The sequence below is a fragment of the Musca vetustissima genome, unplaced genomic scaffold (genome assembly GCF_032173495.1).
Source record: "Musca vetustissima isolate MV318-11 ecotype Yass unplaced genomic scaffold, APGP_CSIRO_Mvet_v1 utg6361, whole genome shotgun sequence".
NCBI classification, from domain to species: domain Eukaryota; kingdom Metazoa; phylum Arthropoda; class Insecta; order Diptera; family Muscidae; genus Musca; species Musca vetustissima.
Window position 1 is genome coordinate 220,435 of NW_026880425.1, and position 14,555 is coordinate 234,989.

Here is a 14,555-nt window from a genome sequence, read left to right on the forward strand (position 1 = left end):
AAATGTATATGCAGTATCATATTTAGGATGAAATTATGTTAATATAATTCAATTTAGTAGTCTGAAAAGAAAATGTAAATTAAATTTCATTTTTTTAAATCAAATGATACACACAACAAAAATACATAGTCTCTCATTTTGTTTAGTTTCACAAACATTTTCTTTAAATTGACTATTAGGCTGGAATTCGAATTTAAAAGCGGTAATTGATAGCACTACTGCTGAACGTGATGAAAATTACCACCCAACTATAACGTATGCCTGGCTAGGGAATGAACTATGATCAATCATAGTAACTGCTTAACCCCCCTCTTTCATTTCCCGTATTCACATGTGCTATACCTATATTGCCTAAAAGCGGTCATTTTGACATCTTGTGAAATATTAAATAATCAAACTACTTTTATTATTGTATAAAGTAATTTTTTTATATGACCAGATCAGTACAACAACATCGAAAACCGTTCGATACTCTAGAAACACAAACAAACACACAAATGGGGAAAAATAAATTTACTATTTCCAGTCGATTTCACTCTTAGAGTAAACATCGGTAACACTCTTGGAGAGTTAATCGTTGACCATGCATCGTCGAGAAGACGAGAAAAATCTAATTAATTTGGCGACTGTTCTGGTTGACAACTTAGGCAGACATTTCTGAGGAGTACGCCACAGTTTGCCTGTCTGAAGTCTTCGGAAAAGAAATTCGAACAAGAGAAGACAAATCATTATGCATCAAACCACGGCATAAACGATCGCCTTCTCGGGCGATGAAAATGTGAAATTAATGGGAACTAACCGCCCTGACTTGGCATCCAATGACTTCATTTTATTTCAATACATGAAGAAAAAATGGTTGATTAATGATGTCTCCATCGAAGTAGAACTGAGCTTGGATTGGTTTGAATGCAATTGCCACTTAAAAAATGCATTTAAAAATGCAAGGCTTTGACTCCAATCATCCCTCTACAAAAATGTTGTGAATAACAAACAAAACAAAAAGTGGTCCTTCAGTCTTATTATAAGATGAGCAGACCAAAGTGAATGCCGATTCGGACCACTACCTTGTAGCAGCCAAGGTTCGCACTTGTCTTAATGTAGCAGCAAAGGTGCGGTCTAACACAACACAAACTGCAGCAAAAGCAACAATCAGGAGTGTCGTAATACTACTGATGTGAAAAACGCATCGTATAGGGCAACCCTGACAGTAGCAACACTATTGCGAAGAAAAATTATGGAGAAAAGGGAGAGAGGAGAAAAAAACGTAAGCGTGAGCAAATCGAGATTTACAGGAGTCAGAATGAAGTCCGGAAATTTTACCAAACCGAAGGCTTTGGTGCAGGCACATCTTCCTGTAGAAATGAAGAAGGAAATCTGGCGACAGATACAGACAGCGTGTTGAGGATCTGGAAGGAGCATTTTGAAAAGCTTCTGCTATAAAATAGTAGTGGTGAAGAGGATACCCCAGAACCAATAATTGATGACGGTATAGAGTGTATACCACCTAGCGAAAATGCGGTCAGAATAGCAATCAATCGGCTGAAGACTAGATTACAACCCACACTATTCAAGACTGCGGCTTCAGACCTGGCAAATCTACCATTGACCAGATTTTCAGTCTGCCTCAAATCCTATAAAAGACCCACGAAAAACACATCGACACATACCGCCTATTCGTCGACTATAAAGCTGCATTCGACAGCCCTATCCGTCAGCAGTTAAAGTCGGAAAGGACCTATCGAAGCCTTTCAATACCGAACGAGGATTCAGACAAGGTGACAGTTTGTCGTGTGATATTTTTAACATACTGCTGGAAAAGGTCATACTAGAGGCAAAGGTGAATCGAAATGGCACTCTGTACACCAAACCACACATGTTGCTACACCGATGACATCGATATAATGGGTCGAACATTGTGACCGGTAACAGCCACCTTTGAACAAATTGAGAAGGAGTCTACCAAAGTGGGTCTGGCAGTAAATGAAAAAGGCTTTCCAAAAATATTTAAAAAATCTACGCCTTCCTCTCCTATCGCTCAAAATGATTGTATAAAAAATAATAAATAAATAATAGCAAAATACTTATAACTTGAATATTTCTTCAGAAAATTATTTTAAATTTCCACATCTAAATAGGTGGAATATTCCCTGCAGAAAAATTATTAAAAACAAAAATACCATTATATTCTTCAGAAAACTTAAACATTCTATTTAAAAATTCAGCGTTGGTTCGAAAAAAAAGACCAAATTTGTTTTTAAGACAGGCATCTACTCTTTAAAATCTCGTTGGGGAAGTTTATTGAAGCGAATGGATCATACTTTGATGAATAAACAGCTTTTAAAGAACGATATGCAGTTTTACACTTAAGAATCCGACATTTCATACGCACCAACCTAATACAAACAGTCCTTCAAAAATCCATGTCTATAGCTCAAATAGTCCTTTGAACGCAATCTTCTGACAACATTTTCAAATATTTATCCTTAACACAATTATTAATGAAACTGAATCTACTAAATAAAATATTTTTTTTACACTCAACAGTTACAATCATCGTTCTTGTAATATAAATATTTATTAATTAAGAATAAACGAAACCTATACACTTGCAAATACTCCATGTTCACAATATATTGTTTGCTTTTTTATTTCGTTACAATTCGCATGAAATCGAGCTATGTACTCTGTTTTTATGTCTACAGTGGATATGTTTTTCTTATTTGCCGGTTTTTGTGTTTGTATTGGTTTTTGAGGTTTTTATTATTGTTACGCTGCAACGTGCATACATACATATGTACGTGAAATCTAGTTTCACTATGAAATATAACTTTTCTTGGACTGCGGTGAGTGTGTGTGTGAATGTGTCGGAGTATATTCTCAATGGAGCACATGTAAATGATAAACAAGCGGGAACGTGTATTTGTGTTTCACTATTTTTTGTTTAAATTTTTTTAAACTTTAATCGAGAGAGACAGAGTTCTACAGAGAGCACAGTGAGTGCATGTGTATATGTGGTATAAGTTTATAACAAAGTTCTAAGAGTTAAAATATATAACTAAAACCACAATTTATTGTACAGACACACAGCCACTCTCATGTTTATAAGGACATAAGAAGCTAACACTCACACACATGCACACTCAATTCTATCCGAACTTAAAAATAAACTATGAGACACTTGTATCAACAAATATTTACACAAGTTTTTCTTCGTATTGTTCTCGAGAACAAGAAAAAGCGAAACTATAGAGGAGTTACAAAACGAAACAAAAGTGAGCTTTAATACCTAACTCACAATGCACACACACACACTCACGCCACTAGTAGTGGTATAAACGAGAGGGGTAATAATCAAATGTAAGACTCGCATGACTGGCTAGCTCTAGCTACTGTTAGAGATCACATAAACTTTGTCCTCCACACTTGCCATTCATCTAAATTTTCTTATTGTTGTTTTTTTTTTGCTTCTTCTACTTCTTCTGCATCTAGTTTTTCTTGCTATTCGTGTGTCTTGTTGTGAAATAGGAAAAAGTTTATTTTTACGGTATTGTCGTTTAGTTTTCTTAATGTTGGTTTTCCATTTCGAATATGTCACTGTGTATATTTTTCAAAATTTGTTTAGTTTTTGTGGCTAAATACACACGCACACACACACACAACATCCGAAATGCTTTGAATATTAAGTTATTATGTAAGTGATACATATAACACATGGTCTGCTGCAACGTCTTTGTTGTAGTGTAGTGTATACAGTTATAGGGTTTGGACATTTCAGGGTTATTTATAAGGATTTTGAGAAAAAATTAGACCAAAAAATGCTAACAATATTAGACCACAGAAAGATCTATGCTAATGACCGGATATTACTTTAAACCAGTAAGGAAAGTAGTAAAGTCGGACGGGGCCGACTATATGATACCCTTCACCACAATGGGTATATTAAACATGACTATTAACATGAAATTGGATGAAATAAAATATGTGATATTTATCTAAATGTGAATCTACCTAGATCTATCCATAAAGTATGTAAATCGACTTCAAACAAATATAAATAGGTCGTCCGTTGGGCTATGTCTGTATTTCTAGAAAACGCAATTACGTAGTTCTATACTCAATTTTGTACGTTGTGCAAAATTTGATGTCAATCTGATTAACATGAGGAGTTTGCTGCCCAATTTACTTGAAATCGGTCGGAAATATATATGGAAGCTCTATCCAAATATTAAGCGATTTCAAACAAACTTGTCACAGGTTAGGTTATACTAATTTCAGAAAGTTTTGTTCCTATCAGCCTATTGGTTCCTTGGTGCGTCAATTACTTAAAATCAATCTATAATAAAAGGGAGCTATATCTAAATCTGGACCGATTTTCACGAAACAAGGCAGACATAACTCTAGGCTCAATTAGTACGTTATGCCAAATTTCATGCAAATCGAAAGCTATATAGCGACTTTGGTGCACCATTTACATGAAATCGGACGAAACTATATATGGGAGCTATATCTAAATCTGGACCAATTTTCTCGAAACTTGGCAGACATCACTCTAGGCTCAATTCAGTACGTTATGCCAAATTTCAAGCAAATCGAAGGATATATAGGGACTTTGGTGCACCATTTACATAAAATCGGACGAAACTATATATGGGAGCTATGTCTAAATCAGGACCGATTTTCTCGAAACTTGGCAGACATCATTCTAGGCTGAATTCAGTACGTTGTGCCAAATTTCGTGTAAATCGAAGGATACATAGGGTCTTTGGTGCACCATTTGCATAAAATCGGACGAAACTATATATAGGAGCTATATCTAAATCAGGACCGATTTTCACGAAACTTGGCAGACATCATTCTAGGCTCAATTTAGTACGTTATGCCAAATTTTGTGCAAATCGAGGGATATATAGGGACTTTGGTGCACCATTTACCTGAAATCGGACGAAACTATATATAGGAGCTATATCTAAATCTTGACCGATTTTCACGAAACTTGGCAGACATCATTCTAGGGTCAATTATGTACGTTATGCCAAATTTCGTGCAAATCGAAAGATATATAGGGACTTTGGGGCACCATTTACATGAAATCGGACGAAACTATATATGGGAGCTATATCTAAATCTGGACCGATTTTCTCGAAACTTGGCAGACATTACTCTAGGCTTAATTCATTACGTTATGCCAAATTTCGTGCAAATCGAAAGATATATAGGGACTTTGGTGCACCATTTACATGAAATCGGACGAAACTATATATGGGAGCTATATCTAAATCTGGACCGATTTTCACGAAACTTGGCAGACATCATTCTAGACCTAAATGATTAGGCTGTACCAAATTTCGTGCAAATCGAAAGATATATAGGGTCCGTTTACATTAAATCGGTTAAATATATATATGGGAGCTATATCTAAATCTGAACCGATTTTTCCCAATTTCAATAGGGTTCGTCCTTGGGCCGAATAAGTGACTTTTGCCAAATTTCATCCAAATCGGATCATAAATGCGACCTGTACTTTGTTTACAATTTAACATCTACAGACGGACGGACAGACGGACATGCATAAATCGACTCAGAAAGTGATTCTATGCATATTCCCAAAAGGAACCATGTGTCTATCTCGTTTCCTTTTGCCTGTTACAAACATATGCACAAAGACATAATACCCTGTACCACAGAGTGGTGAAGGGTATAAAAATATGTAAAAAATTTACTCAATAAAAAACTGTCTAAAAAATCCATGCAGTAGAATTACAAAAATTCTTACCTCTAGCTTACTTATTTTGAAAGCAATGCGTTCAAAATATATTTTACAGTCTGTCCTTCAAAAAAATCTTTAAAGACAATTATTATTGGCAAAGACGTTCATATTTTTTATTTCGAATCATCAAAAACTCATTGAAAACAAAGTAGATCTTATTAAGTCCTTCCTTAAAATTCAGTAAAAATCTATGCCTAGATCTGTATATACATTTAAAAACTCATTATATATATATTTCGATATGGTAGTCCTATAAATTTTGCATTGCACTTTGCATTCCATTTAATTCACAAATAGAGCTCCAAAAAATACCTTATTCACAACTTAAGCTAAAAACTCCTTCCAAAAATGATAAACAGAATCCACATCTACAACTGAGTAAGTCCTTTACAAATGTACACATAGAGCCGATATGTTTTCAAAAATCCACACCTAGAGCTGACTAAGTAATTCCCGACACTTCTTCCAAATATATTTCTATGAAATCTACGCCTAGTCCTTCCAAATATGTTTCTATGAAATCTACGCCTAGTGCTTCCAAACATGTTTCTATGAAATCTACGCCTAGTGCTTCCAAACATGTTTCTATGAAATCTACGCCTAGTGGTTCCAAATATGTTTCTATGAAATCGACGTCTAGTCCTTCTAAATATTTTTTATAAACAAATCCACGCCTAATCCTTCTATTAGTAAAATGATTTTTAAAACAATCTATACCAAGTCCTTTCAAATATTTTCGAAAATAACTACGCCTAGTCCTTCCAAATATGTTTCTATAAAATCTACACCTAGTACTTCCAAATATGTTTCTATGAAATCTACGTCTAGGCCTTCCAAATATGTTTCTATAAAATCTACGCCTAGTGCTTCCAAATATGTTTCTATGAAATCGACGTCTAGTCCTTCCAAATATGTTTCTATGAAATCTACGCCTAGTCCTTCCAAATATGTTTCTATGAAATCTACGCCTAGTCCTTCCAAATATGTTTCTATGAAATCTACGCCTAGTGCTTCCAAATATGTTTCTATGAAATCGACGTCTAGTCCTTCCAAATATGTTTCTATGAAATCTACGCCTAGTCCTTCGAAATATGTTTCTATGAAATCTACACCTAGTCCTTCCAAATATGTTTGTATGAAATCTACGCCTAGTCCTTCCAAATATGTTTCTATGAAATCTACGCCTAGTCCTTCCAAATATGTTTCTATGAAATCTACGCCTAGTGCTTCCAAATATGTTTCTATGAAATCTACGCCTAGTCCTTCGAAATATGTTTCTATGAAATCTACGCCTAGTCCTTCCAAATATGTTTCTATGAAATCTACGCCTAGTCCTTCGAAATATGTTTCTATGAAATCTACACCTAGTCCTTCCAAATATGTTTGTATGAAATCTACGCCTAGTGCTTCCAAATACGTTTCTATGAAATCGACGTCTAGTCCTTCCAAATATGTTTCTATAAAATCTACGCCTAGTACTTCCAAATATGTTTCTATGAAATCTACGCCTAGTCCTTCCAAATATGTTTGTATGAAATCTACGCCTAGTCCTTCCAAATATGTTTCTATGAAATCTACGCCTAGTCCTTCCAAATATGTTTCTATGAAATCTACGCCTAGTCCTTCCAAATATGTTTCTATGAAATCTACGCCTAGTCCTTCCAAATATGTTTCTATGAAATCTACGCCTAGTCCTTCCAAATAGTTTTCTATGAAATCTACGTCTAGTCCTTCCGAATATATTCTATGAAATCTACGCCTAGTCCTTCGAAATATGTTTCTATGAAATCTACACCTAGTCCTTCCAAATATGTTTCTATGAAATCTACGCCTAGTCCTTCTAAATATTTTTTATAAAAAAATCCACGCCTAGTATTAGTAAAATGATTTTTAAAACAATCTATACCAAGTCCTCTCGAAATATTTTTAAAAAAATCTATGCCTAGTCCTTTCAAATATTTTCGAAAATAACTACGCCAAGTCCTTCCAAATATTTTCGAAAAATCTATGCCTAGTCTTTCCAAATATTCAAAAACATCTAAGCCTCGTTTAAATATTTTTAAAACAAATCGCCTAATCGCCAATAAAATTTTAAAAACTATTCTGAAAATGCAGACATGGAACTCAACAATACCGTTTTAAAAATTAAATATTTTTCTTAGAAATACAAGACAGTCACTCCAAATATTTTTCTAAAAAAATGCACATCCCGTCCTTCCAAATACTTTTTAAAAAATACATGCCTACTCCTTCCTATAAATTAAATGATTTTTTTTAAACAAACTACATAAAGTCCTTCCAATGATTTTATTATAGTTTATTCAAATATTTATTTATATTATATTACTCCTTTCAAATATTTGCAGAAAATGTATGCCTAATTCTTTCAAATATTTGAAAAAATCTAAGCTAATAATAATTTTGAATAATGGTTTAAAAAATCCATTAAAAAATCCCAATAATATTTAAAAATTACACGCCCTTTCCTAATATTTTTTTAACCCTCGTGTAGTCCTTGCTAATAATAAAAAAACATTCCCGAAAAGTCAAATCCGTCCTGATAAGCCTATACTAAAAAACCTTTTTAAATTTCTTGAAAAATCAAAGTTTTGTTAAATATTCTCTAAAAACCCAAAAGCCTTTAATAACAGATTAGATCTAATCTTGTTTATCAAGCAAAATCTTAATATATATATATATATATATATGAAATCACTTTCGGAACTTGAAAGGGCCTTTAAAGATATATTCTAAAAATCCTTCAAACATATTTGTTAAAAGTCCGTTCATATTGTCCCCCAAAAAATGCATGCTTATAACACGAATAATCCCTTAAAACTGCTTAAGGCTTCAATCGTCCTTCGACAAATTATAACTTATAACTTGAAATGTTTCTTTACAAAAAATCATTTCTATAATTTAAAAAATCAAATCATATGATCCTTCATCCACGTTAAAAAATAGAGAATTAAACTCTCTCTCTCTCTCTCTCTTAGGACATTTTAATTCGTTTTTGTAACAATCCAGCTTCAAGGACCTTTTCATAAAAATCCAAATCTTATATTGTTTTAATCCACTCGTTAGTTTCCTTAATAAATATATATAGTTAGTTCACTTTAATGGCCCTCCAACAACTGTTAACTATATTAGCATCTAAGATCCTTCAAAAACGTTTATAATTTGTTATGAGATCATTCCAAAAATGTCGAAACATTTTTCATTAGAAATCCTTCAAAAATCTACTCTTAATATCCTAGCATATGATCCTTGAATTATTGAAAATAATCCACTCTAAGAGCTTTCTAATTTTTATTACTAATTCCAAGCTCAATATCGTTCTAAAAATTCTTAAAAACAACACAGTACTAAGACCTTCAAAAAATATTTAACATCTTTCAAATTTGTTAGAAAAAACACCTTTAAACTTTTTATTAAAAAAGATCATTAAAATATTTTTTTAAAAAGTTCACATTAAATTTACTTAAAAAGTAAATGTTTTTAAATATAGCTCCGATTAAACTCAACACACTCCTTAAAATACCTAGGCTTAAATTCGAAGTACTCTTTCCGAAAAAATCTTCAAATATACAGGTTTATAGCTCGCTTTCTGTATTTATATATTTCAGTATTTAATATTAGTGTCAACTCCTTAAACAATTTAAAAACTTAAATTCTCATTTCCATCCCCTATAATAAATATACACACTTTCAACAAATTACCTGACAAAATGTCATACAACTTCAATTCAAATATTTAAGAACTAATTGTTGACTTATGAAAATAACCATGACTGTATTATGAATAAATGTGTGTGTATATATATTTGTTATGAAAACCAGTCAGGAGCAATTAAAAAGTTGTAGGGAGTTTTGTCATTCATTTATTTCATCTTTTTTATTTTGCTGCTTCGTTGATTTGTTCTACTCAATTCGACTTGGCCTCATGATGAGTTGTCAGGACAAATCAACGATGTTGATGCTTTTTTGTTTTGTTTTTATAAAACATAATGTGGACAAAAGTGAAACTCGACCTGGTGTACACTCGCTCACACATACATATACACATAGATTTTCTGTTATAAATAACATGACCACAAAAGTTTTGTGGCTTATTTCGATGAGCATTTTATGGTATTTTTAAACTTCTACACCCACTTATTCATTTTCTCACTCACGAGCGAGTCGTACACTTCCAGGACCTTGTGGGTCAGTGTGAATAAGTGTGTATGTGCTTATGTTTGTATTTGTGGGTTATAAAAACTTCTACTTACCTGTCCAAATGAAATGCAGCAATTTCAGCATTGTGTCTCTCATAGTCGGTGAAGTAAAAATGATTGGGTAAAGTTTGTTGGTCCCTGGGGAATCTGAAAAAATAAAAAAAAAATGGGAGAAAAAAATATATATAAAACGTTGAGGACAATCATGAACAAAAGTGTAACATAAAAAATTAAATTGCCAAAGATTAAAGGTGAAATGAAAACACGCAAAGCATTAAATTCAATAGCCACAGGAATTAATTTGAAAATTTGGGTAAAAGGTCACAATTTATGGCATATACACACATTCAGAAGGAGAGAAAAAATAACTTTTCACCTAATCTTATGGGAAAATGTAGAAGTTTCGATTTTTTGATATACCTATGTTGTTTAAATGTACGTTTATTGCTTGTTGAATAAAATTAGAATTTAAATGGAATATTTAAGAATATTGAAATTTTTCATAATATATTTATAAAAATTGGTTTGCAAATCTGCTTCTTGTTATGGTTTAATTAAATATATTCAAAATTTAACATAAGTTATTGAAGAACATATTTTATATTTTTAAATTGCTTTAAACTTATGTTTCATTTGTATTATTATGCTAATAAAAATTTGATTTTTATTACAAAAAATAAATTTGAATCGAATTTAATTACCAAAAAATGTGGTTTAGTTGATTGCATTACACAAGATTGAAGTAAAATCCAAAAAGTGTAAATTTTATACAAATTAAGTTAATTTCCATTTTTAAATCTTAACATTACATGTTCTTTCATGCGAGCTTATATAAATGAATGTAGACAACCACTCATCTTGTGTCCTCTGCACAATATAATTAAAGTAGATGGTATGAGGCAAGACAGTGGCTCCAAATGTTAGAAGGAAGGAATATCCAAACAAGACAACTGAAGGGAGTCATCGGTATAGTACAGGTTACGCATCTAGTTGGAGAATCGAAATGAGGTTCTTGACGACAATATTTAGTCGTAATATATGGGTATGACTTTTAAATATTCTTCTTGTATCTAAATATATAATATTGATGTAGATATTATCAATACTAGGAGAGTTCTGTTGGCATAGGGTGTATACTTTCACTCCACTCTGACAAAGCGGGAAAAAGTAGCATCGATAATCAAATAAAGAATGCTCTTACAGAATTCTACCTAGGGCATATATCAAACATGGTCCCACTGTTTTATTGAACCGATATTGAAAAATGTATGTCAGGAGTTGTTTATCCTCTGAGAAACCTAAATACCAAAGTACAAATACATACGTTAGAAAATAAAAATGGGTCGATATCTTTGTATGGGGCCCATGTCAATATCTGAACCTTTATTGGATTTACGAAACTAATCTTTACCTGTAGACGTCAGGCACACAAATTGCGCAGTAACACTCACAATTTACATCCTACATTGGACAGGCGGAACAGTCGAAAAACGGAACCAATTGACCCCAAGCTTTTTGAGTGATTAACAAATTGTGCGAAATCCAAAGCGCCTCCCACCAAGTAAACTTGAATAGAGATCACATGGAATATGCGAGTTCTTATGAGAGTCACAGATAGGCATTAAGTATACAAACCCTATAGTGGGTAAGGAAATACCTAAGATGACTTAAGAGTGGTCGATCAATATTGTGACTCTGCTTAGAAATCAGTAATAATGGTTAAAACAAATAATTTTCGTATTGACTTCGATCCTATAATTTCAAATTTCGACAAGTTTCAAGAGGCTGGCAAATGAGCAAACATTATGTTAATAAAGACTTCGAACTTTACATACATGTATTTAAAAAAAAATAAATAAATTGACGTAATGTTGTAGTTTTTTGTAATTAAAGAAAATTTCCTTATTATGACGGCGGACATTCGAAAGAGTACATGTCTGGCTCTGGTATGAACTAGGTTTATTAACATCACTCAAAAATTAACAAAATGACGGACCTATTAAATTTGATATTTGGAAAATTCCTTAGTTCTGGCCACAAACCAAGTTAGAAAATAAGAAAGATCTTCACCGATCGTATTAGGTTGGGGGAAAATAAATCCATTATTTTTTGTACTGATAGATTTCTCGTAAACTATCGATCAATTATTTTCAGTTTAAGCACATTGGATGGGTGACATTTCACAGGAAAAAAGTATTTTGCTGTTTTTTTGGTTGGTGCATTCAGCTGTGAGTTACAGTGTGTTAAAAATAGAAGGGAAAGTTCAAGAAAGGCGGCTAAAAAATTGCGAATGGTGTTAATGGTTCCGATACTGCAATTATGTGTAGGTATGTGCAATTTTGGTTTCGTAGATTCCATTCAGGATTTTTTGATTTTAAGATGCACCTCACTCTGGTAGGCCGGTCGTTGGCATGTTAGCAGTTGTAACATCGCCCAGGAGCTAAAAATCGACCATAAAAATGTTTTAAACCATTTACATTTGACCAGAAATGGCCAGAATTGGCCAACAGTGAGGTGTCGTGTTCCACCAGGTCAACGCTAGGCCACACACATCTACAGTGACTCGCCAGAAACTTCGGGAGCTTGGTTGGAAAGTTTTAATATATCTGCCATACCTTCTGGACATGGCACCAAACGATTATCATCTCTTTCTTGCATTGCAAAATTTCTTTAATGATAAAAAAATTGGTATATAGGGAGGATTGTGAAAATCGACTACCAGAGTTTTTTGCAAATAGAGAGCAGGAGTCCTATAAGGACTATAAAAAGTATAAACGTTGTTAAATTCGGTCGGATCGATTTTTTTAAACACCAACTTGAGGTGGTAGTTCAAAATCGCTAACATTTATAAGGACAATTGCTGTCAGAAAAAAACCGAAATACCAAACTACAGACACTCAGGTTCGATCATTGAGATAGGAACTTGAACATAATCGAGCAACGAAAATCAGTGAAGGTACTTTGGTAGAATAAACATGTACGTTATATGGGGCTATCCTAAATATTTGATCGATTCTAGTATTTTTTAACCCTCAGCCTGATGGCTAATGCGGATATATACACTTCAATATGGCAAATATGTGCCTCATTGAAATATTCCTTTTAGACCCCAAATCCGTTTCAGACAATTTGGAGTCGATCTACAAATGTCCATCCGTATGTCTGTATGGACACGATAACTCGTGTAAGCGATTTTATCCATACTTTGCACATTGTAAAATTTATTTCGAACTTAGTTAGAGTTCGAAGATTGGGAGTATCGGTCCACTCCTTCTGGTTCCTTCCCACAAAGGACCCAATGTTTCAATATTTATAAATTCAATATCTGGCGAATGGAATGTCCGATTTGGATAAAACTTTGTACGACCAATTATCAGGAGATATGACCCATTCTTCGATTCCTTCTGGTACCTCCCCCACAAAGGATGACAATTTTAAATATTTATAAGTTTAATACTAGGCGAAAGAAATGTCCGAACTTTGAACAAATATTATCTTTAACTAACCTAGATCAGGTCTGAAGTTGGAATCCGTCGGCCCTCTCCTTCTGGCAGATCACCCACAAAGGCTCAATATTTTATAAATATGTAGGGGAGACTGAGCACCTTCGGCATCGGTGCAAATTCGGCAATAGCGTTTTTGTTTGAAGCTCCCATTGTACATTACTGGCTTTGATCCATAGGTATCGAATAATCTTATTTATATGCACGGAATTTGTATTTTTTAAATATATTTGTAACATCTGTATGCTATTTCGTAAGTATTTGGTGTAAAGAACTTTTCACACTCTAAGGCAGTATGATTGAAAAGTCATTAATTTAAAAGTGTATTCTTAAAAAAATAATTAAAAATATAAAGCTTTTAGAAGATTGATACAAAAATAAAAAAAAAAAAAAACATTGAAAATACATTCGGGGCACATTCGGCCATATACAAATAGTTCTATATTATTTCCTTAAACATTTTTGAGTTTGTCTTTAAAATTCTATTTTTGATGGAGTATGAGACCGTAGGACGTCAATGTCCGCCGCTAGAAAATATAGCATTAAGGAGACCCACCCCATTCTCGGTTTCAAAAAATGTAATTTAGTTTTTTTTTTGGCTTAATTCGAACATACACTAATTCAAGAATGCCACTACAAAATTTCAAGTGAAAATCTCAAGAACTCTTGAACGATTTATTGTGTCAGCATCAAGTGACGGCAAGAGTGATTATCAAACTTTAAACCCATTTTTCTCGAGACAATGGCGGGCACGATAGCTCAAAAACTAATAATCCAATCAAATTTCCAAAAAAAAATCAAAAATTTGCCATCTTGTTAATATTTTAGCGAAGTCAATAATCCTAGTTCATACGAGAGCCAAACAAGAACTCTTCCTAACACCTTTGGAATTTTCGGATTCCGATGTTTCAGTGGAGTTATCATGTCCGTCATCAAAAATAATCACTTTTCTTTAATCACCCAAAACAGCAACTAAATTTTAACATTCATTTACCAGCCCTTTAGAGAATTTGAATTTCAACCAGACTGATAGCGGTGTTAATTACCAGGCTATGACTATGGTGCCGA

At 33.2% G+C, this 14,555-nt stretch overlaps 1 protein-coding gene across 1 annotated transcript in view; it reads right to left on the minus strand.

Moving 5' to 3' along the window:
• The window catches only part of LOC133326020 (extracellular serine/threonine protein CG31145), a gene marked incomplete at its 5' end in the record, with an annotated part of 118,233 nt that overhangs the window by 48,278 nt on the left and 55,400 nt on the right, over positions 1 to 14,555 (minus strand). Inside the window, one exon of the mRNA XM_061534697.1 lies at positions 10,039 to 10,131. Coding sequence (XP_061390681.1) covers positions 10,039 to 10,131 — 93 coding nt within the window. The remainder of the gene's footprint in view (positions 1 to 10,038; positions 10,132 to 14,555) is intronic.